Source organism: Scyliorhinus canicula, chromosome 8, assembly GCF_902713615.1.
Source record: "Scyliorhinus canicula chromosome 8, sScyCan1.1, whole genome shotgun sequence".
Classification (NCBI taxonomy): domain Eukaryota; kingdom Metazoa; phylum Chordata; class Chondrichthyes; order Carcharhiniformes; family Scyliorhinidae; genus Scyliorhinus; species Scyliorhinus canicula.
This window is the reverse complement of record NC_052153.1, coordinates 179,907,781-179,931,658: the sequence shown is the minus strand read 5'-3', so window position 1 is coordinate 179,931,658 and position 23,878 is coordinate 179,907,781. Positions and strand designations below refer to the sequence as shown.

At 47.2% G+C, this 23,878-nt stretch overlaps 1 protein-coding gene across 1 annotated transcript in view; it reads right to left on the bottom strand.

Annotated features, from left to right (window-relative positions):
* LOC119970712 (15-hydroxyprostaglandin dehydrogenase [NAD(+)]-like) overlaps nt 1–23,878 on the bottom strand; it is a 109,060-nt gene that overhangs the window by 42,108 nt on the left and 43,074 nt on the right. Inside the window, exons 3-4 of the mRNA XM_038805774.1 lie at nt 11,830–11,936; nt 10,905–11,001 (exon numbers count right to left, since the gene is read on the bottom strand). Coding sequence (XP_038661702.1) covers nt 10,905–11,001; nt 11,830–11,936 — 204 coding nt within the window. The remainder of the gene's footprint in view (nt 1–10,904; nt 11,002–11,829; nt 11,937–23,878) is intronic.

Here is a 23,878-nt window from a genome sequence, read left to right as displayed (position 1 = left end):
AAACATAAGACCAAGCTCCTGGGCACTGGCGCTCGTATCTCCTTACGTGGCTTAGTGTCTGTTTTTTTCTGATGGAGTTCTATGAGGTTTCCTGGGGAATTTTATCATATTGAATTTGTTATGTGAGTGGAAGGTGTTGTTGTCAATGCAACGAAGCAACGAGACAGAGTGGATAGTCAGAGGCTTTTTCCCAAGGTAGAGGGGTCAATTACTAGGGGGCATAGGCTTAAGGTGCGAGGGGCAAGGTTTAGAGGAGATGTATGAGGTAAGTTTTTTACACAGAGGGTAGTGGGTGCCTGGAACTCGCTGCCAGAGGAGGTGGTGGAAGCTGGGACGATAGTGACGTTTAAGGTGCATCTTGACAAATACATGAATAGGATGGGAATAGAGGGATACGGACCCCGGAAGTGTAGAAGATTTTAGTTCAGACAGGCAGCTTGGTCGGTGCAGGCTTGGAGGGCAGAACGGCTTGTTCTTGTGCTGTACTTTTCTTTGGCTTTGTTCTTTGAGACTTTAACCATCTGGTCGGGTTGTCACAGAAAATGGAGGTGAAAGGAGCAACGCGGTAATTGTATCTACATGGGCAACCAGACTAACAAGGTCAGGATATTCTGTTGACTAGCTTAGTAGTTATTCAGTAGCTGTAAAGGAGCGATGTATTCAAGTTCAAAGATTTCACTTGATCACCATTTTGATGCTGCCTATTGCACAACTAAATGGCAGCCATGGCAACCATTGGGTCTACAGCTGCTTTGAAGTTCCTCAAAGAGCCTCTGCCTCAAGCTAGATTAGGTGGACTTAGTTCGAAAGAATTTACCGAGCTACTTACCGTACTCCTAGAGATCTTAATTCAAACTGAACTTGAAGCCCGAGAAATCACAGCTTCAGGAATCAAAATATGAAAATTGCTCTCTTCCCATTGTGTTTCTGAATGCTGCTGTAGAGCTTCAAGAAGTACATGGGTGCAATTCTCCCATCGGGAGACTAAGTCCCGACGCCGGAGTGAAAAACGAAGTGTTTCACTCTGGCGTCGGACCGCTCCCAGCCCCCTATTCTCCCGCCCCCGGGGGGGGGGCTAGGCGCGGCACCGCGTCATTTACGCGCGCTGGGCCTTGGTGCCGCGTAAAGGTGGCGCTGCGTAAATGACGTCACCCGCGCATGCGTGGGCACCGATTCCGGGCCAGACCCCTTTTGAGGCCCCCCCGGTGCAAGAACCCCCGCCCCCTCCACAGGCCACCCCCCCCCCCCAGCATTCCCGCGCTGTTCCCGCCAGCAGCGACCAGGTGTGCATGGTGCCGGCGGGAACCAGTGTTGGGCAGGCCACTCGGTCCATCTGGGCCGGAGAATCGCTGCTCGCCTGTTACAAACGCCGCGCCGGTTTGGGGAGGGTGGGAGAATCGCGTGCGGGTGCCGGGGTGGGGTGGCGGGACTCGCTCGGTGCCCCGGCGATTCTCCCATCCGGCGTGTGTGGGGGGGGGGGGGAATTCCGCCCCATGTTTTAATATTTTTGCATAGAATTTACAGTCCAGGAGGAGGCCATTCTGCCCATCGAGTCTGCACCGGCCCTTGGAAAGAGCATCCTTCTTAAGCCCAAGCCGCCACCCGTAACCCACAAACCCACCTAATCTTTTTGACACTAAGGGGCAATTTATCATGGCCAATCCACCTAACCTGTACATGTTTGGACTGTGGGAGGAAACCAGCGCACCCGGAGCAAACCCATGCAGGCACGGGGAGAAAGTGAAATCTCCCCACAGACAGATACCTGAGGTCGGGATTGAACCTGGGACCCTGGAGCTGTGAGGCAGCAGTGCTAACCACTGTGCCGCCCCAAAAAATCCTGCCCTCTCTGAGGACTGCATGTTACATATTTTGCAAGTTTAACTGAACAATTGGTAGAACCACATGGGTCTGCTGTTTGCTGGGGAGTTGGTAATGCAGGTTTGTATTGATTAAAAAGTTGTTCTGTAATTGAAAAATCCAAACGAAAAAGTATAAAACATTGGATGATCAGAAAAACGACTCATTAAATTAACAATAGGGAAGGCTACCATTATGGATGGAAAAGTTAAAATATGTATTCGATTGTTTTTTGCCACTGTTTGTTGGGAGTCCCTGGAGGGGAAATAGAGCTCAGCGTCAATTTCAGTGTGCTGTGCTTAATTTATATTCTAATTGGCCAGCTTAGGTTCATCCAGAGTTGGGCCAAATGAGGATGCAGAAATCAAAAAGGAAGGGATGTTTTCCGGTGCATTTTCAATTTTCAGTTCTGAGGCAAAAAACACAAAATTAGTTACAGATCACAACAGCAAGAAACTGAGCAGTTTCTCCAATGTCAGTGACCATTCGCCGTAGCTCTGGTATTAACCTACTTTAGAATTGGTTAAATAATAGTCTGGAGCTTGTTAACTATCAGAAAATACTACTTAAGGATGCTGCATTTTTTCATTATTTCACAGGATGTGGGCTTCGCTGGCTCGGCCAACAATTGTTTCCCAATCCTAATTGCCCTTGAGTAGGTGGTGGTGAGCTTCCTTCTTGAACCGCTGCAGTCCCTGTGGTGTAGGGGGTGGGGTGGGTGGGGGGGGGTTCCAGGACATTTACCCAGTAAAAGTGAAGGAACGATGTTATATTTGCAAGTCAGGGTGGTGAGTAACTTGAAGTGCAACTTGCAGGTAGGTGGTGGTTCTCCCATGCTTCTGCTGCTCATGCCTTCTAGGTCAGTGTTTTTCAACGTTTTCCTCAGAACCCACTTTGCCAACTGGCCCACTTTTGTGACTCATGCCAACCGACCTTCGCGACCCATGCCAGCCAACCTTTGCGACGCACACCGACTTACCTTCATGACCCATGCCGACCGAACCTTGAGACACACACCACGTTCGCTTCCCTTTAATACAAAAGGGGAGCCTGCATTGCTCTCACGTTCTCACTTGAATCCATTTCAAAGGAGCAGAGGACAATGTGCGTATCAGGCACAGACTTCAGCCAGTTCCTTTGTGCCATCTTTATGAAAATGGAAAATCCAACCTCGCATATGTAGGTCATCGTGAAAGGCAATAGCAACAAAATGCTTGTTTTACTCAGCACTGGATACTGCTGGGAGATGCTGCAAAAGAATGCTGACAGCCTTATGGGCTTTTGACATGATTTTAATGTGATATTCCAGATCAGCTACAGCAGCATTGTATTTTTATTTGGGGTTAGTTCTAAGTTAATAATTGACTCTGGTGTCTCAACCTCAAAAGGAATTTTTCACCAACCACTTCTCGTTCAAAATCTTAAACTTCTCCTCTCATTTGCCAGTCCTTCCCTGCATGTAAAACAAATGGGCTTTGCATCCTTATTTGCATCGGGAGACTTGACAAAGCCATACCTCAAGGATTCACTTTGACACTGCTTTTTTTCCCTTGAGTTAAGTTTCTTCATTGTAGGCTGTAAACCAGAGGTGCTGAATCTCTGTTCAGATCTAATACAAGTACTGCTCTGTCTTGCCCTGGACTCTCCTGTGCAGTCATGATAGGGAGATATTAGGAACTTGGGTCCAGAAATGGGACCCAAGTTGTAGCAGGAAATTTAGGGGTCAAACAAACTAAAGGAAAAGACTGCTAGCAGCAGAGCCAGAGGGGTACGCCCACTGCTTGAGCTATCTTGTCCCATTCAGACTTAACCTAATTAGTAAGAATACACAGGATGTCCGGGTTCAACCAAGATGATCCACACAAGATCCATTGTCATTTGGGACAACCTTGTTTGTCCCACCATTATCTTATCACAGAATGTGATGACCTATATTACCGTAAATGGAAGGTTAGTTGCGAATGAACGGTTCTCTTGTAAGGAGCATCCAGGAGGGCTTCTTAAAACAAGATGTAGATAGTCCAACTAGGGAAGGGGTTTTACTGGACTTGGTATTGGGGAATGAGCCGGGCCAGGTGGTAGAAGTTTCAGTAGGGGAGCATTTCAGGAACAGTGACCACAATTCAGTCAGTAAAGTGCTGGAGGACAAGGATAAGAATGGTCCTAGGGTGAATGTGCTAAATTGGGGGAAGGCTATTTACAACAATATTAGACGGGAACTGAAGAACCTAGATTGGGGGAGGATGTTTGAGGGCAAATCAACATCTGATATGTGGGAAGCTTTCAAATGTCAGTTGAAATGAATTCAGGACCGGCATGTTCCTGTGACTCATGCCAACCGGCCTTCACGACCCATGCCGGAAAGGGTGGGCCCACTGAAGGACAGGCGAGGGAATCTATGTGTGGAGCCAGAGGAAATGGGCGAGGTAGTAAATGAATACTTTGCATCAGTATTCACCAAAGAGAAGGATTGGTGGATGTTGAGTCTGGAGAAGGATGTGTAGATAGCCTGGGTCACATTGAGTTCCAAAAAGACGAGGTATTGGGCGTCTTAAAAAATATTAAGGTAGATAAGTCCCCAGGGCCTGATGGGATCTACCCCAGAATACTGAAGGTGGCTAGGGGGAAATTGCTGAGGCCTTGACAGAAATCTTTGGATCCTCACTGTCTTCAGGTGATGTCCCGGAGGACTGGAGAATAGCCAATGTTGTTTCTCTGTTTAAGGAGGGTAGCAAGGATAATCCAGGGAACCACAGGCTGGTGAACTTTACGTCAGTGGTAGGGAAATTAATGGAGAGAATTCTTCGAGACAGGATCTACTCTCATTTGGAAGCAAGTGGACGTATTAGCGAGAGGCAACACGGTTTTGTGAAGGGGAGGTCGTGTCTCACTAACTTAAGAGAGTTTTTCGAAGAGGTCACAAAGATGATTGATGCAGGTAGGGTAGTGGATGTTGTCTATATGGACTTCAGTAAGGCCTTTGACACGGTCCCTCATGGCAGACTGGTACATAAGGTGAAGTCACATGGGATGAGGGGTGAGCTGGCAAGATGGATACAGAACTGGCTAGGCCACAGAAGGTAGAGAGTAGCAATGAAAGGGTGCTTTTCTGATTGGAGGCTGTGACTAGTGGTGTTCCGCAGGGATCAGTGCTGGGATCTTTGCTGTTCGTAGTGTATATAAATGATTTGGAGGAAAATGTAATTGGTCTGATTAGTAAGTTTGCAGACAAACCAAAGGTTGGTGGAATTGCGGATAGCAATGAGGACTGTCAGAGGATACAGCAGGATTTAGAGACTTGGGCGAAGAGATAGCAGATGGAGTTTAATCCGGACAAATGTGAGGTAATGAATTTTGGAAGGTCTAATGCAGGTAGGGAATATACAGTGGATGGCAGAACCCTCAAGAGTATTGACAGTCAGAGAGATCTAGGTGTACAGGCCCACAGGTTTTAAAGCAGACCAAGCAGGCCAGCAGCACGGTTCGATTCCCGTACCAGCCTCCCCGGATAGGCGCCGGAATGTGGCGGCTAGGGGCTTTTCACAGTAACTTCATTGAAGCCTACTCGTGACAATAAGCGATTTTCAATTTTTCAATGTCACACTACCAGAAGGATGTGGAGGCTTTAGAAAAGGTGCGGAAGAGATTTACCAGGATGTTGCCTGGTATGGAAGGGCAGCACGGTAGCATAGTGGTTAGCACAATTGCTTCACAGCTCCAGGGTCCCAGGTCCGATTCCCGGCTTGGGTCACTGTCTGTGCGGAGTCTGCACATCCTCCCCATGTGTGCGTGGGTTTCCTCCGGGTGCTCCGGTTTCCTCCCACAGTCCCAAGATGTGCAGGTTAGGTGGATTGGTCATGCTAAATTGCCCTTAGTGTCCAAAATTGCCCTTAGTGTTGGGTGGGATTACTGGGTTATGGGGATAGGGTGGAGGTGTGGGTTTGGATAGGGTGCTCTTTCCAATAGCCGGCGCAGACTCGATGGGCCGAATGGCCTCCTCCTGCACTGTAAATTCTATGAAATCTATGGAGGGCATTAGCTATGAGGAATGGTTGAATAAACTCGGTTTGTTCTCACTGGAACAGTGGAAGTTGAGGGGCGACCTGATAGAGGTCTACAAAATTATGAGGGGCATAGACAGAGTGGGTAGTCAGAGACTTTTTCCCAGGGTAGAGGGGTCAATTACTAGGGGGCATAGGTTTAAGGTGTGAGGGGCAAGGTTTAGAGGAGATGTACGAGGCAAGTATTTTACACAGAGGGTTGTGGGTGCCTGGAACTCGCTGCCGGAGGAGGTGGTGGAAGCAGGGACGATAGTGACGTTTAAGGGGCATCTTGACAAATACATGAATAGGATGGGAATAGAGGGATACGGACCCAGGAAGTGCAGAAGATTTTAGTTTAGACGGGCAGCCTGGTCAGCGCAGGCGTGGAGGGCCAAAGGGCCTGTTCCTGTGCTGTACTTTTCTATGTTCGTTGTTCTTTGTTTTGTAGAAAAGGGAGTGGGAAATCTGACAGCCAAGATAACAATAATGGTTTCAAGTCTGGCCACCTCAGGGGAGAATCTTTGTTTGAGGGGGTGGGCGGAGCTTAGAGAGAGAGCGAGAGAGAAAGGAGACTGTTCTGAACAGTGACAAGGAGAAGGCTGTGAAAATCGACCACAGAGGTCATGATAGTTGCACCGAGGCAGGCTTTGGGAAAGGGTTCTGAACAATTGTTCCTAACAGAAGAAAAATTGCTTCATAAATCGATCTTCCTGTACTGCGTTAAAACTTATAAAAGTTATGTCATCTGCTCCGGTCTCTTAGCCACTGTTGAGAGCTGACCAGGCATCCGTAGCAGCAGCTTACTCCAGCAGATTCTGTTGTGACATCCTGTCCAATAGATAAACTGCCTATTTGAGTCTCTGCCTATCTCTTACTTTGAAGAAAACCATTCATCTTCAGCACGGTAGCACAAGTGGTTAGCATTGTGGCTTCACAGCGCCCGCGTCCTAGGTTCGATTCCCCACTGGGTCACTGTCTGTGACGAGTCTGCACGTTCTCCCCGTGTCTGCGTGGGTTTCCTCCGGGTGCTCCGGTTTCCTCCCACCATCCAAAGTCGTGCAGGTTAGGTGGATTGGCCATGCTAAATTGCCCTTAGTGACCAAAAAAAAGGTTGGGAGGGGTTATTGGGTTATGGGGATAGGGTGGAAGTGAGGGCTTAAGTGGGTTGGTGCATTCGATGGGCCAAATGGCCTCCTTCTGCACTGTATGTTCCATGTTCACAGTTCACTTGAGTTGCTTTCCAGCAGCTGGAAAATGGAAGCAGCACTGCTCTATGATATGGCGCCAAAAGCACATATCTGGAGGGCGCTTGACATCAAATGTGCATGCAGGGCACCTGACCTGTTCTGCTGCCACCTCTGGCCAGAAGACTCCACATAGCCTCATTTATTTCCATTTAAAGGTGTCAGTGGCCACCATTCTCAGCATAAAAAGCGGTAGCATCTGTTGTATCTTTCTCCCACTATTGGGACCACCGAGGAAATGGCGTGACCGATCCCAATGCCTGCGTGGGTTGTGACCCGCACCTTGGTAAACCCTGTTCTAAGTGGTAAAGGTTGTGGGTTTGGAAGGTAGTTTTGAAGGAGCCTTGGGGAGTTCTCGTTGTGCACCGTGTAGATGGTACACACTGCTGCTACTGTGCGTAAGTGGTGGAGGGAATGAATGTTTAAAGTGGTGGATGGCGTGTCAGTCAGGTCGTCTGCTTTATCCTGAATGATTGCGAGCTTCATGATTGTTGTTGGAACTGCAATTATCCAGACAAGCGATGAGTATTCCATCAGATTCCAGGCTTGTAACTTGCAGATGGTGGACAGGCTTTGGGGAGTCAGAGGGTGGGTTATTACGTTGAATCAGATTCCCAGTCTTGGATCTGCTCCTGTAGTCACAGTATTGTTCGGTCCAGTTCAGTTTCTAGTACAGTTCTAGCTGCATGCATAAGGATTAATTCCATATCTGAGGAATCATGAATAGTGCCAAACATTATACAAATATCCGCTTTGACAAAGTCTTCGGACTCGAAACGTTAGCTCTTTTCTCATCCCTACAGATGCTGCCAGACCTGCTGAGATTTTCCAGCATTTTCTCTTTCGTTTCAGGTTCCAGCATCCGCAGTAATTTTGCTTACAAATATCAGCAGATAGCACTACTTCTGGTCTTATGATGGAGGGAAGGTCATTGAAGAACAGCCAAAATCTCTTTCCTTCACAAGGTCAGAAGTGGGGATGTTCGCTGATGATTGCACAATGTTTAGCGCCAGTGGCAGACTTACACTTTGTGGGGTCCCGCGCTCACCTTCATTTCAGGGGGATCCCCAATGATATCACGCCCCTCCCCCCAAATGACATCACACCCTCCACCCAATGCTGCCACGACCCCTCGACCCCACACATCCTCGCCCCACAGAACACAAAGGCGTAAGCCACACAAATACAATTGATCACTGGTTAACTGCTTGAGGGCTTTTGAACTTGCAAAAGCAAGCCTGTCTGAATAATTGCTGAATTGAAATCCAAGTTTACCTCTTGTCAGCATGACAGTAAAGACGGTCACTGTTGTAATGTGTGCCTTGAGACCAGGAAATATGGAATATGGATGAGCAATGAGGTGGACAAATCAACTGATTACATCACTTGAGTTAAGGCTAGTGCAGGACAAAATGTGCCAGTTCAGTGCATGAACAAATACTCCAATCAACAAGATTAATAAGCTGCCATTCAGTGTATTTCAGATTCTCATTCAACATCAAGAGTTAACTTCCTTACTTCCTCTCAGAAAATCAAAAATGCTACTGCCATAAATTCACGTGAGTGGAGTGCCCAGTGAGTCCGTCCAATATCAGTGGCTCTGTCTGCACAATTCCGTTCTTTGTCCAGAAGAGACTTTCTGAAGGTCAGTGTTGAGAGTGATGGCAGTGAGAACTATCAGCATGTGACCAGCTTCAGCCATTGGTGCATTTTGACCAGACCGGCACTGGTACATTTTGAAAACCAAAATTTAAACAAGAGAACATGGAACGCGGAGAGATTTTTAAGATTTTCTTTCAGGAAAGTTAGTTTTGGAGTAGCTGGTGTCTTAAGTAGTTTTGCGCAACCAGCAATCTAAATTTAAGGGAGAATCTAAGAGCTCAGTTCTATGGTATGGCAGGAGAACACAGCCACGTGGAATGCTCCACCTGCAGTATGTGGGGAAAACAGAAAGTGGTGCACTAACACTGCAATATAAAATGACATGTATGCAATGTCTCCAGTTTGTGTTGTGTAATATTGTGCTGAGAACTTGCAGGCTATCCGGTCAAACTTCACTGCCTCTTTTCGACAAGAAAATAGCATTTGTGTTTCAGCATGCTGAAAAATGGCAAGGCTAGAAAAATAATCCCCCAAGTATGTTTGGAAGGGAAGCAGAAAGGGAAATTAGGAAGTAGAAAGGATTAGGGCGGGTAAGAGGAAGATCGGAGCCAATCTAAAGGAAAACAGAAAGGGCTTTAACAAACACAGGCGAAGGAAAAGGATTGTTCAAAGGGCGACTCTCAGTCGAAGAGGTCAACCTGGTCCACAGAGTCTTGCAGTGGCAGCAAAGGCTGCAATACATTAGAAGTGGAACAGTGAGAATATCTAAATGAGATGTGGGAAAAGTCACTGCTGGAGATAATTGTTGAAAAGGAACGGAAAGAAGCAAACAGTTATTTGGTCGTACAGAACTCGAATACAGATGAAGAGAGAAATATGTGATGAGAAATATGCCTTGCATTCATGAGATCAAAAACACAAAGGTCAAATAATTAAAATAATTTGCACTACAGGAGAAAAGGGTGTTGATGGTTGGCAAGTGGATTCTGATTGGCCGAGGTGTCGCCATGGAGCTAACAATGAACCATAGGATTATAGAATTACAACAATGCAGAAGGAGGCCATTCGGCCTATCAAATCTGCACCGACTGTCCGAAAGGGTACCCTACCTCGGCCCACACCCGTGCTCTATCACCATAACCCCACCAAAACTGCACTTCCCTGGACACTAAGGGGCAATATTGGTGAAGAATGGAGCACAATAGGCTCTCCGTGATTCTGGGTAATTCAAAAAGGTGAATCATGACTCTCCTTTTGGCAAGAACGAAACAAATTCCATCCTGTTTGCACATTTCCTATTTTTAGTTTGTTCATGGGATTTGGGCGTCGCTGGCAAGACCAGCATTTTTTGCCCATCCCGAATTGCTCTTGAGAAGATGGTGGTGAGCTGCCTTCCTGAACCGCTGCAATTTGTGCGGTGTAGGTACACATACGGTGCTGTTAGGGAGGGAGTTCCAAGATTTTGACCCAGCCGCAGTGAAGGAACGATGATATATTTCTGAGTCAGGATGGTGTGTGGTTTGGAGGGGAACTTGCAGGTGGTGGTGTTCCCAGGTACCTGTTGCCCTGGCCCTTCTTGGTGGTAGCGGTCGTGGGTTCGAAAGGTACCATCGAAGGAGCATGACCTTTCTGCATTTTTCAGCCAAATAACTACTTATGAATGTGAATGAAATGAAATGAAAATCGCTTATTGTCACGAGTAGGCTTCAAATGAAGTCACTGTGAAAAGCCCCTAGTCGCCACATTCCGGTGCCTGTCCGGGGAGGCTGGTACGGGAATCGAACCGTGCTGCTGGCCTGCCTTGGTCTGCTTTAAACGCCAGCGATTTAGCCCAGTGAGTTAAACCAGCCCCTATGCTGGAAAACTGTGATAAGAATGGAAAATTCCGGATAGGCTCAGCATTTCTGGCATTGCCTAACAGGGCCAATATGGCATTAATATTGTTTCTCTCCCGCTGAGGCTTTCCAGCATTTTCTGTTTTCATTTCAGATTTCCTTTTGTCCAGGATTCTCCGTAGCGAGTCGGCCCCTAAGAAGAACAATCCCAGCTTTCCTAGGTTCTTCATGCAGCAAATATTGTTTGACCTCCCATTGATAGAACAAAGTTTATTATATCGTAAAATAATCTGTGGGATGTGATATCTTTCAATTCCTACCTGACATGGAAGCCACGTTCACAATGCTCCCACCGTGCCCACCACGGTCGCACCTCATATGGTCCAAAGCCAGATAACTTGCTTGGATCAATGCCACCTGCATAAGAACACACACAAATATGTGGTGTAAAATTATTTCAGCAAATTGGACATGACTTTATGCTCTGAAGTAAGTCCTGTGTTCGATCAACCGTATTGGCTCCTGGTTCAGCATTTCCTTGATTTTAAAATTCTTACTCAAGCTTTCGAATCATTACAAAGTCTTGAGACCTCTGCACTCTTTCAAATCCAAAGCCGTGTGCATTCCGGATTTCAATCGCTCCATCACTCGTGGCTCTGCTTTCAGCTGTTTGGGAATTCCCTTTCTAAACCTCTCCACCTCCCTTTCGTTCCATAAGATGTTCCTTAAAACCTATCATTTTGAGCAAGGATTGGCGCTAATATTTCTTTTCTTGGCTGGATGTCAAGTTCTGTTTGGAAACGCGCCTGTGAAGCAGCAAGTTGTCATTAACAGTTGCCTGGGGGCCCTTCACTCTTGAGTGCTTATCCAGAATTCTTCCTTCTTGTTGCCCATCCCCTTCTCTTCAAAGTTCTACTCAAAATTTACCCCTCGGATCCACTGATATAACGGAACAACAAACAAAGGATTAATTTGAAAGACAAGGGGCTGGATTCTCCGCTGATCGGATCCTCCCTTTCATCAGCAGTGGATTTCCAGATGGTGTGAGGGAACCCACAATGGGGCACCCCATTGGCCGGCTGGTGGGATGGAGGATACCGCTGCCGGCGGTGGCGTGCTGCGCCAGAAGACGGGATGGCAGGACGGGGAATCACCCCCAAGATTTTATATATTTTAAAAACAACTGTTACTGAATTACAAGGATCGATTTGATATGGAAATAGTGTTTCACTGTACAGTACTTACCAGGTTGACAGAAATGGTCTTTTCCCAGGAACTTTCATTGTTTATCCCAGCGTTGTTGCACAGTATGTCTAGTCTCCCAAACGTCTGCAGCGTTTCAGAAAAAACATCTGGAAGACACGGTGAACATTTGTTTGATTTGATTGATCAGATTTGGAAACTGTCATTTCCCTGCAGCATCATACAATGGATGGACATTTACAATATTTGGATTGCTGGGCCGTTTTTAAGAGGTTATGAATTCATGCAGATTTTACTCCCTTAGTGTGCACTTTTAGTGCAGATACGAATGAGATTCCCATCCACGCTGACTGATGTGTGAAGAAAATGACAGGTTAACACTTGAACTGTGGCCTCTGCTTGGGGTTCAGAACGGATGCCCTGGAAGTTCAGGGTTTGTCTGCTCTCACAGACACTGAGTGAGCCGCTGAGAGATTCTGTCATGTTCTGTTTCAGCCTCTTTTCTTTCTCGTTTGCAGTACTGTTAACAGGGCTCCATTGCCTTATCACCTAACCATTAGGATGGCAAACAAAGGGATGGAAATCTCCAACTGGTAGTTCAGGCCGGAGACCTACTTCATTTGGGCGGAAAAGGTAACACCCAGGCGGCATTAGCATCAGGAAGGCAAGATCAGACATCATTTTGGGGCAACCCATCAGCTCCCAGTCACCACAACAACCGGTCGGGCCTCCCGGTCTGAAGAAGGTGGAGCCATTTGGGGTGGGAAGTTTTGAGATCATGGCAGGGTGGGGGTGAAGGGGGAGGGGGTGGGAGAGCTGGGCGAACCCAAACTGTAGTGGACCAGGTGCTTTTGAGAAACCTGGAACACATCTTGCTCCTCCAGACCAATAATACTAAACAATAACTCAACTTTTTGGACTTCTTCGTTCGTCCAACCACCTGCTGAGGTAAGCCACTCCTTCCAGTTCAGTGCAAAGTTGGTGCTTAGGATCCTGCGTACATCACAGCATTGTACAGTACATCTACTGGGCCTTGTACCTGATTCAAGGTGCTGCATCGACTGCCCCAGGGAACGACAATGGAAGCATGAATGCAGCCATTTTTGTGGTATTACTGGCCTATTTCTACTAGATAAGAGGCCTTAACGTTCACCTCCACTAAATTTAGTGTTCTCTATATGATCTCAAGAGAGGCTAATCATGGAGGCCCCTGCCCAAGCTGTCTCTTTCAGTTCCATAATCCAGACCTTTCTATCTCAATCAACAGGAACTGCACACCTGTTTATAAATATGAGAAAAGCCAATAAAAAAGATTCCAAAAAAAAAACAGGCACTGCACAGAAACACTAATAATAATCTTTTATTGTCACAAGTATGAAGTTACTGTGAAAAGCTCCTGGTTGCCACATTCCGGCACCTGCTTAGGTAAGCCGGTACAGGAATTGAACCCACACTGCTGGCCTTGTTCTGCATCACAAATCAGCTGTCCAGGCCCCTGAGCTAAACCAGTCCATATGATAGATGCTAAAGGCATTTATTGTGAGCTTGTCTCTGGTTTCTTCCTTCCATAAGCCAAAACTGAACAAAGGGAATGATCTTTAATTTAAAACCAATAATACTGGTTAGATGTTCTTTTGACTACCATCGCAACCCAGCCACAACCCCTCCCCATTCCCCTGGTTTGTGGCATTGTTACATATCCCTGCCTGGCTTGAAGCCAGGAAGGGATAGCTGGGGAGTGATCCTGAGGTGAATCTAGGTGCGGCTGCAACGAGACCAAGGCTCCAGCATCAGAAGAAGCGCAAGGTCAATTTATGAGCAGGATAGCAATTAAGAATTGCATTTAGATCGCTCCCTTCATAACATCTCAAAGTGCTTTAACTTATGATGCACGGTTGAAGAGTCAGTTCAGGCAGAATGGGCCAAATGGCCTCCTTCCGCACTGTAACAATTCTGTGATTCTGTGACTTCAGAGCTAATGAACCTCTTTAGGTCTAATCACTGCTGTAATGTAGGAAACAGGACAGAAAATTAGCACACAGCAAATTCTCTCAAACAGCAACTTAGATAGTTAGGATGTGGTGCAAACCAACAGCTTAGGTTTCAATCCCCATACTGGGAGGTAGTCCTTGGGGCCTGTCTCCTCATCTTGCCCAAAAGCACTACCATGGATTAAGCCATGATTATTCATCTTCCCGTACCAGCCTCCCCGAACAGGCGCCGGAATGTGGCAAGTAGGGGCTTTTCACAATAACTTCATTTGAAGCCTACTTGTGACAATAAGCGATTTTCATTTCATTTTTTCATTCATTTCATCTTCGGACAATGAGGAGATTGTACAAAGTGAGAATTGGGGCAGGATTTTCCCAGCAGCCTGCAGCGTGTTTTTCGGCGAGGGAGGTGGCCTGATAGTGGGATCTGCTGGACCCGCCATTGTCAATGGGATTTCCCATTGACTGCACCCCTCATCTTCAGGAAACCTGGGCACTGGCACGGGAACGGAATTTCCCATCGGCGTGAACAGCCAGTAAATCCGAGAATCACAGAAAATGTAATGAAGAAGAGGCCCTTCAGCCCGTCGAGTCTGCATCAACACATGAAAATCACCTGACCTACTGACTAATCCCATTTACCATCACTTGGCCCATAGCCTTGAATATTATGATGTATTAAGTGCTCATCCAGGTATATTCAAAAGGATGTGAGGCAACCCTCCCAAGTGGTGCATTACAGACCGTCACCACCAGGATCTATAGAATTTTAAATGGTGACCAATGCATTCACTGGCTCTACAATCAAACCTTTCAACACTCTTGGATGTAGATCATTAGGTCCAGAGGATTTATCAACTTTCAGTCCCATTAACATGTCCTGGATTACCTTTTACTAATATTCATTTCTTTCAGCACCTCAATCTCGCTAATCCCTTGGTTGTTCAGTTTCCCAAGGAGGTTTTCTGCATCTTCCTCTGCGAAGACAGACGCAAAGGCAGCACGGTAGCATGGTGGTTAGCATCAATGCTTCACAGCTCCAGGGTCCCAGGTTCGGTTCCCGGCTGGGTCACTGTCTGTGCGGAGTCTGCACGTCCTCCCCGTGTGTGCGTGGGTTTCCTCCGGGTGCTCCGGTTTCCTCCCACAGTCCAAAGATGTGAAGGTTAGGTGGATTGGCCATGATAAATTGCCCTTAGTGTCCTACAAAGTAAGGTTAAGGGAGGTTGTTTGGGTTACGGGTATAGGGTGGATACGTGGGTTTGAGTAGGGTGATCATTGTTCGGCACAACATCGAGGGCTGAAGGGCCTGTTCTGTGCTGTACTGTTCTATGTTCTATGTTAAAGTATTTTCTTATCCAAATTATTGATGTAGATTGTGAACTGCCGGGGCCCAAACATTGACCTTTACGATATCATCACTGGGCACAGCTTGCCAACCTGAATGACCCATTTAATCCTCATTCTGTTTTCTGTTCAGTAACCAATTGTCAATACATGCCAGTATATAACCCCCAATCGCATGTGCTCTAATTTTGATCACTAACCTCTTGTGTGGAACCTTAACAAAAGGCTCTAAAAATCCAAACACATTGGGCAGGATTCTCCGGTCGCCGATGCTGAAATCACGTTCAGCGATCAGCCGGAGACTATCCGTTTCCGACAAAATCCGGGGGGGGGGCGGCGTTTTGCGATGCTTCGCCCCTTCCAAAGCGGCCTACTCGCAGAATAGGCCACGCGCCGTATGGAAGGCCTCAGGACATTACCCAAGGCTCACCCCCGATGCTCCGCCCCCGAATAGCCAAGTTCACGACGCCGTTGGTCGCGTGTGAACTATCATGCATCAAGAACTCGGCGTGGCGGCTGCGGACTCAATCCAGCGCTGCCACAGCCGGGGGAGGGCCGATCCGCAGGCAGGGGACACTTTGTCAGTGTGGCCATCCAAAATGGCCTCCAGCAAAGAACACTAGGAAAAATGGTCAAAATCAGGCTCAGACAGGCTGCAGCTTGCAGATACACAAACGCTGCAGCTCAGACGTTTTTAACAGCCCAGGAAAAAGACCATCTCCAGGCATCCCAGGAACAATAGAACTATCCTGTTAATCACACTGTTTACCATACCCAGTGGCACCTAAGCCCCTGCCCCCAACACTTCCAAGCATTTCCACTGAGTGCCCACCCCAAATTCGATGTGGCACGGCACAGTGGCTAACACTGGGACTGCAGCGCTGAGGACCCGGGTTCGAATCCCGGTCCTGGGTCACTGTCCGTGTGGAGTATGCACATTCTCCCCGTGTCCGCGTGGGTTTCACCCCCACAACCCAAAGATGTTCAGGTTAGGTGGATTGGCCATGCTAAATTGCCCCTTAATTGGAAAAAAAAATAATTGGGTACTCTAAATTTAAAAAATAAAATTGGTGGCAGCCCCTGATTGGGCTTGATAGATCAGGGTGATGGAGCCCTGTTCAATTGATTGACAATGGCCCAGAGACAGCCCACAAAAGGGCATGAACATTGAAGCAGGTTAAAAAGGTGCTGCACCACCTTAGCATCTCTCTCTCAGCTGCAGCTTTCAACAGCCAACAACAACGGTGAAGCCTTCACCAGCCAAGAAGACCACACACACCATCCACAGAGGGACCAGAGCCGAGGACACAGCCAACCAGCAACAGACATCCAACACTGCCAGACTACAAGGTTACAGATAAGGTCATATCTGCTCTGTACTTGCCAGTCACCAGGAAGGTAAGTTAAGGTTGTTTAGTGTATTGGTTTAGAGTCCAACTTGCATATGTGTGTCATTGATTAATATTAACCTTGTGTACTTGTTAATAAACAATTATTGTATTAAGCAACATGTGTGATTATTTGTCCACCGTATACGGGTTAAATACACACTGTAGTTTAGAAGGTACAACATCAGGGGCTGGGGGCACTGATGGGGGGTGGTCCGGGGCTCGTGAGCCGTCCAAAATGGGGAGCAGTATTTTCCACGTTGCATGGCGGAGTCGCAGGACGCCGCCGCCGTACACATGCGCGGCCAAGGACCTGGCAATTCCACTGGCCATAACAGCAGCTGGAGCTGGGTGCTCTATGCTGCTCGGCTGCTGGCCCCCAGCCAAACGGAGGATCAGTGACCATTTTGCGCCAAATCTTCGGTAGTAACACACCACCGTTCCCACGCCGGCGCCAGGACATAGCCTCAAAATCAGAGAATCCAGCTCATCTGCCAGTTACATCATCATTTCCCTTTCATAAATCCATGTTGATTGCCCAATCCTATTTTTATTTCATAAATATCCAGCTGCTTTGTCCTTTATAAAAGATTCTAGCACTTAACTTACTGCTGATAAGAGGCTAACAGGTCTGTAGCTCCCTATTTTCTCCCTTCCTCCTTTCTTAAATAGTGGAGTGACATTTGCTAAGTTCCAGTCTGCAGGAACCGTTCTATAGTCGAGCGAATATCACTGCATCCACTCTCTCTACAGCCCCCTCTTTCAACACTCTAGGGTACAGATCATCAGCTGCAGGGGGGTTTGTCAGCTCTCAGCCCTATTAATTTATCCAGTATTACAGTTTTACTCATATTTATATTCCGCAGTTCTTCATTCACACTATTCACTTGCTTCTCGAGTATTCCTCTGAGGTTTTTTTTGCATCTTCCCCTGTGAAGACAGACACCGGTGGCATCGTCATGGGTGGGCCAAGAAAATTTGGAGTGCCACTGACTTTTCCACTGAAAAGACTGAGGCTGAAGGGAGACCTGATAGAGCTCCACAAAATAAGGAGAGGCACAGACAGCGTGGATGGTCAGAGGCTTTTTCCAAGGGTGGAAGTGTCAATTGCAAAAACGCACAGGTTCAAGGTGAGAGGGGGAAAGTTCAAGGGAGATGTGCGGGGTAAGTTTTTCACATACAGAGTGGTGGGTGCCTGGAACGGGCTGCCAGAGGGTGTGGTGGAAGCAGGCACATTAGCAACATTTAAGAGGCATCTGGATGGGTCCATGAATAGGGAGGAAATAAAGAGATTCAGATTGAGCAAGGGCAGAAAGTTTGTTTTTAGTGAGGGCATCATCATCGCCGCAGGCTTGGAGGGCCCAAGGGCCTGTTCCTGTGCTGTACTTTTCTTTGTTCTTTGTACATTGACTTCTAAAGGAACAAAAGATATTAACATGGTTTGGTTCTGTGAGCTGGACAGCATGTCTGTGATGCAGAGCAAGGCCAGCAGCGCGGGTTCAATTCCCGTACCAGCTGACCTCAACAGGTGCTGGAATGTGGCCTTTCACAGTAACTCCATACTTGTGACAATAAAAAGTTATTATTATTATTATTCTTTGTTTAAAGGCTCTTCACATTTACCATCCTGCCTGTGACAGTGATCGCTGATGGCGGAGTCAGAAAGACCCCCCCTTAGGCCGATTGGCCAGCCGTTCTGGTCCCGCTTTAAACATTAGCCATTTCCTGTCCACCATATTATGGGTGTGATTCTCCCAAAAGGGAACAAAATCTCCAAGCCAGTGCATTTAGTCGCGAGTTTCCAGGCGCTTGGAGTGCCGATAAATACATGACTATTCAATGCAACTCGGATCAAAACAAGCATCAAAATAAGAAATGATTGCTTATTCAATTATACAGAAATGGGCCAGAATTCCGTTCCCAGATATTTTCAACTCTTAATTGATTTCAGCCGTTGTTATTAGATTATCCCGATGGGTAAGTGCCGACTCCTTGAGGCAGACATTGGGCAGTTGGCCACTCATTTTACTGCTAACATAACTGGAGTTGAAAACAGGGCCGGCTGTTGCCCAGGCCCGACAGATGTCAGGATTCTCCGACCCTGCGCATGGCGGGGGGGGGGGGGGGGAATCACGTGATGCCGCTCCAATGCCGGTCCGCCGATTCTCCAGCAAATGGAGAAACGGCGCCAATGGCGCCGGCGTGGTGCTGGTCGGCGATTCTCTGTGTTCGACGGGCCAAGTGCCCGCCGAGTTCGGCTGAGTCCCGCCGGCGTCATTCGCATGTGGTCCTACCCAGCGGGACCTCAGTGTTCATACTGCGGGGAGCCGTCCTGGTGTGGGGGAGGGGGGATACGACTCTGGGGGGGGGGGGCCTCCACCGTGGCCCAGCCCGCGATCGGGGCCTACCGATCGGTGGGCGAGCTTATCACTGGGGGGGGGGGGGGGGCTATGTTACTCCGCACCAGGTCCTTGTAGGGCTCCGCCATGTTACCTGGGAGCCGCCGCAGAGAAGGCACCCACGTGCATGCGCAAATTCGCACGGGCCGTGACGCGCATGTGCAGACCCGGCTGGAGCTGCGTGAAATGCTCCGGTGCCGTGCTGGCCTCCTGTGCGGCACAGGCTCACTGATCCTAGGGGCCAGATGATGCCGTTGTAAAAGGCTCCGGCGTTAACAACGGCCTCAACACTTAGCCCAGGATCGGAGAATCCCACCCCATATTTTGGTGTATGGTTGCTTTACCATCCAAATTGGGGTCCTTTGATATGTACGACCCTGATTGTTTGCAGTCAGAGAAAAAAGGAACACAAAACTTATTCAAAATTATACTTTTGTAGAACTGAAATGAATAGGAGTGCCTCACCTTCAAACTTATTGGTCAAACTTTTTTTTTTTATAAATTTAGATTAGCCAATTATTTTTTCCAATTAAGGGGCAATTTAGCGCGGCCAATCCACCTACTCTGCACATTTTTGGGTTGTGGGGGCGAAACCCACGCAGACACGGGGAGAACGTGCAAACTCCTTATTGGTCAAACTTAGCTGGCACCGTGAGTCCTCCCCCTCAGATACCCACTTTACCCCTCCCACCAAACCAAGGCCCTGCCTGTAGGCCTCCTATCTGCAACACTATATATATATACTTGGTTTAGATACAATTACTATTTAATATGGTTTATAAAGCCTGTGGACCAAATTTGAATTTCAAAGTGACTTGAGTTGGGCAGTTTCAGAGTAATAAAGTCATGCATATTCAAAGACTCCTGTTTCTGAAGAATCGAATGCAGATTGGGAAAAGTGAAGTAGCTCTCTCCCTTTTTTTTTATCTCTGTTCTAACCATTGTAAACAGACTGGCTAAAAAAACCCTCCCGATTCCACGAGCAGAAGTTGAATGGGGATGAGTCAATGCAGTCTAATGATATGGTTGAACAGATATTTGATGTTTCACCATTTGTGGAGATCATTTAATTAAATCTGTAAAATTTACTTCAAGCCCAGATGTTTCATTTTCTATCCCTCCTGAATTTATAATCTGTGATGCATTCTGCAAGATTTGCTTGTAAAATGTGAACCGGTTACAGAAAGCTCAGAACCTAATAAAACACGTCATCACTGCGGCATGTGGTCTGTGGTCTGCTATGCATCCGCAATTTAATTCTGGTTTTATGTGTACATATCGCAATGATTTCTGGAATTGGGAGGGCTAGATCAATAGCATCTTGATTTCCTTGTGGTTTCTTGTCTGGGTATCTGAAGCACAGGAAGTTGCTCATCCAGGCCCTTAAGCCTGCTTCGCCATTCAATTTGATCATTGCTCACCTGTCCCTCAACTCAATGTACCCACCTTAGCTCCATATCCCTCGCAATCTTACCTAGCAACACAATCTCAGTATGGAAAACACCGACTGTCCCAGCATCCACAGTCTTTTCGGGAAGAAAATTCCAGGTATCCACTATCCTTTGTTTGTCCCTCCTAAATACCTTGCCTCTAATTTTAACATCTTTTGGTCTTGCAGAAGTCAATGGCAATTTGCATGGCTGGTGCCTGGTGTCATTGCTGTATCTTATTCACAGACTTGTTTTTGCCAACACATGACTCATGCAAATCTAACATCATTTTGAATTCAAATGCATCTCAACGATTGTTACTTTCCCAGTATGGCACTGCTGATCCTTCTAATTAAACTAAGTCACCTTAACTGACCTTCTCCCATTTTACTCCTTAAGGCAGAACTAATTAAATTGTCCTTTATCTCCTCCACAAGAAAGCTGTACATCTTCATAATTTCCTTTGTATTCAGAGGCATTCTGAATAGCATCCTTGTACAAGTAATTGCACCTGCGAATTTAGTAACAGAAGGGAAACCATGGCAACAACTCTGATTGTCCCCAGCTCCTTTTGTTCCTGCCACTGTGTCAGCCTTGGCCCAGTTGCGCTTACTTCTGAGTCAGGAAAGTTTGTGGGTTGAACTCCCCCTCCAGAGTTTGGCCTATAAAGTTAGGCTTACACTGCAATACAATACTGAAGGAGTGCTGCATTTCTGGGGGGGTGTCATCTTTCAGGCAGTACATTAAGTACTGTCCTCTTATACAGTCCTCGAGGTTTACAGCATGAAAACAGGCCCTTCAGTCCAACTTGTACATGTCGCCTAGTTTTTACCACTCAGCTCGTCCCAATTGCCCGCATTTGGCCCAATACCCATCTTTCCGATATAACTGTCTAAATGCTTTTTAGAACATAGAACATAGAACAGTACAGCACAGAACAGGCCCTTCGGCTCTCGATGTTGTGCCGAGCAATGATCACCCTACTCAAACCCATGTATCCACCCTATACCCGTAACCCAACAACTCCCCCCCTTAACCTTACTATTAGGACACTACGGGCAATTTAGCATGGCCAATCCACCTAACCCGCACATCTTTGGACTGTGGGAGGAAACCGGAGCACCCGGAGGAAACCCACGCACACACGGGGACGACGTGCAGACTCCACACAGACAGTGACCCAGCCGGGAATCGAACCTGGGACCCTGGAGCTGTGAAGCATTTATGCTAACCACCATGCTACCGTGCTGCCCCTCTTTTTAAAAGATAAAATTGTACCGGCCTCTACTGCTGCCTCTGGCAGCTCATTCACTACCCTCTGTGTGAAGAAATTGTTCCTCTGTACCTTTTGTATCTTTCCCCCCTCACCATAAATCTATACCCTCCAGTTTTAGACTCCCCGACCATTGAGAAAAAATATTGACCTTATCTATGCCCCTCATTATCTTATAGACCTCTCATCCAATTCTGTGCTGCCATTTTGGAACATTTATTTGATTTTGAGAGCTTGCTGTGCTCAAATTGGCTGCCACGTTTTTTATATTGCAACAGTGATAATACTTTACTGGCTGTAAAATAAGTGATCCTGAGGTTGTTAAAGGCACTGTGTACAGTTTCTTTCTCATACCGGTTGAGCTTTTTCGGCTCAGTTGGCTGGACAGCTGGTTTATGATGCCGAGCATGGCCAGCAGAGCGGGTTCAATTCCCGTCCTGGCTGAGGTTGTTCATCAAGGCCCCACCTTTTCAACCATGTCCCTCGCCTGAGCTGTGGTAACCCTCAGGTTAATATCACCAATCAGCTCTCCCCCTCAAAGAGGAAAGCAGCCTCTGGTCATCTGGGATTATGGCAACTTTACTTTTTTTTTACCTACCGCATTGGTAAAACTCCAGCAAAAGCACAGCTGTATCCCCTTGCTTCCTTTCTGTCAGCGAGCTCATGGGAACAGTTTTTTTTGTGCAAAGGAAATAAAAATCTTTAATCAGAATGCTTCTGAATAAAAAGGGCAAAGCTTGCCGATAAGCCTAAATGAGTAGATTTCAGGAATTTGAAATTACACTGTAGGTTAATGAATACGAATACTTTGAAGTTTGTCTTTGTATTAACTTAGTTGACCTGCTTTAAACAGATTATTTGATACCTCTGCTCTAATAACTGGTTAGACGACCGCTGTGATGGTCAGGGTCTACCAGAATCACAGAACAATGCAGTGCAGAAGAGGCCCTTCAGCCCATCGCGTCTGCACCAGTTGTGAAAGCATTTCCTTTTAAGCCAACCCTAATTGCCCAAAGAAGGTTGACTCATTTTGATTCCTGTTTGTCCAAAATCATTGGTGACAATCGACCCTTTTTTGTCGTTTGCAGGGTCATGTTATAGTGTTCACTGGCATCGAATGAGAAAATGTTGGAATTCTACCCAGTTGCTCAGATAACATCTAGAGAGAAAGGGTGGGATTCTCCGAAATGGAGGCAGAGTGTCCGCGCCGGCGTGAACGCCGTTGTGTTTAACGACGGCACGGAATGGGCGCGTGCACTACCGATTCTGGCCCCAGCACGGCGCTGGAGCGGTTCACGCCGCTCCAGCCTCCCTTCCTGATGCCAACTGGGCACTGCGCCAACCCGTGCATGCGCAGTGGCACCACGCCCAAATCACACCCAAAGAGAGAGAGAGCCGATAGGTAAAAAAAAACCTTCATCATAAATGAAAGGTGTGTAAGCTTTCACTTCACTTCATCTGCTGATCCCTGCTTCCCACTGCCTTAGCTATCTATATGACTTTCCCGTAAGCCCAGGAGCATCTGTGGAACGAGAGACAGAGTCATCATTCTCCAAACTGGTGAAAGTTCATCATCCTGAACTATTAACTCTGTTCATAAAAGAAAATTACTGCGGATGCTGGAACTTGAAACAGAAATAGAAAATAGTTTGATACCACCTTCACCATAACAGTGAGATAAACAGCTGGCTTGTAATGCAGAACAAGGCCACCAGCGCGGGTTCAATTCCCGTACCGGCCTCCCCGAACAGGTGCCGGAATGAGGCGACTAGGGGCTTTTCACAGTAACTTCAATGAAGCCTACTTGTGACAATAAGCGATCATTATTTAGAGCTGGTTTAGCTCAGTGGGCCAGACAGCTAGCTTGTGATGCAGAACAAGGCCAGCAGCGTGGGTTCAATTCCCGTACCAGCTGAGAATTCTGAATTCTCCCTCAGTGTACCCGAACAGGCACTGGAATGTGACGACTAGGGGCCTTTCAAGTAACTTCATTGCAGTGTTAATGTAAGATTACTTGTGAAAATAAAAGATTATTTATTTTTATTGCTATCAAAGCCGGCACGGTAGCGCAGTGCTTTACAGCTCGAGGGTCCCAGGTTCGATTCCCAGATTGGGTCACTGCCTATGTCTCCACGTTTTGCCCGTGTCTGTGTGGGTTTCCTCCGGGTGCTCCAGTTTCCTCCCACAGTCCAAAGATGTGCAGGTTAGGTGGATTGGCCATGCTAAATTGCGCTATGTCCTGGGGTTACTGGGTTACAGGGATAAG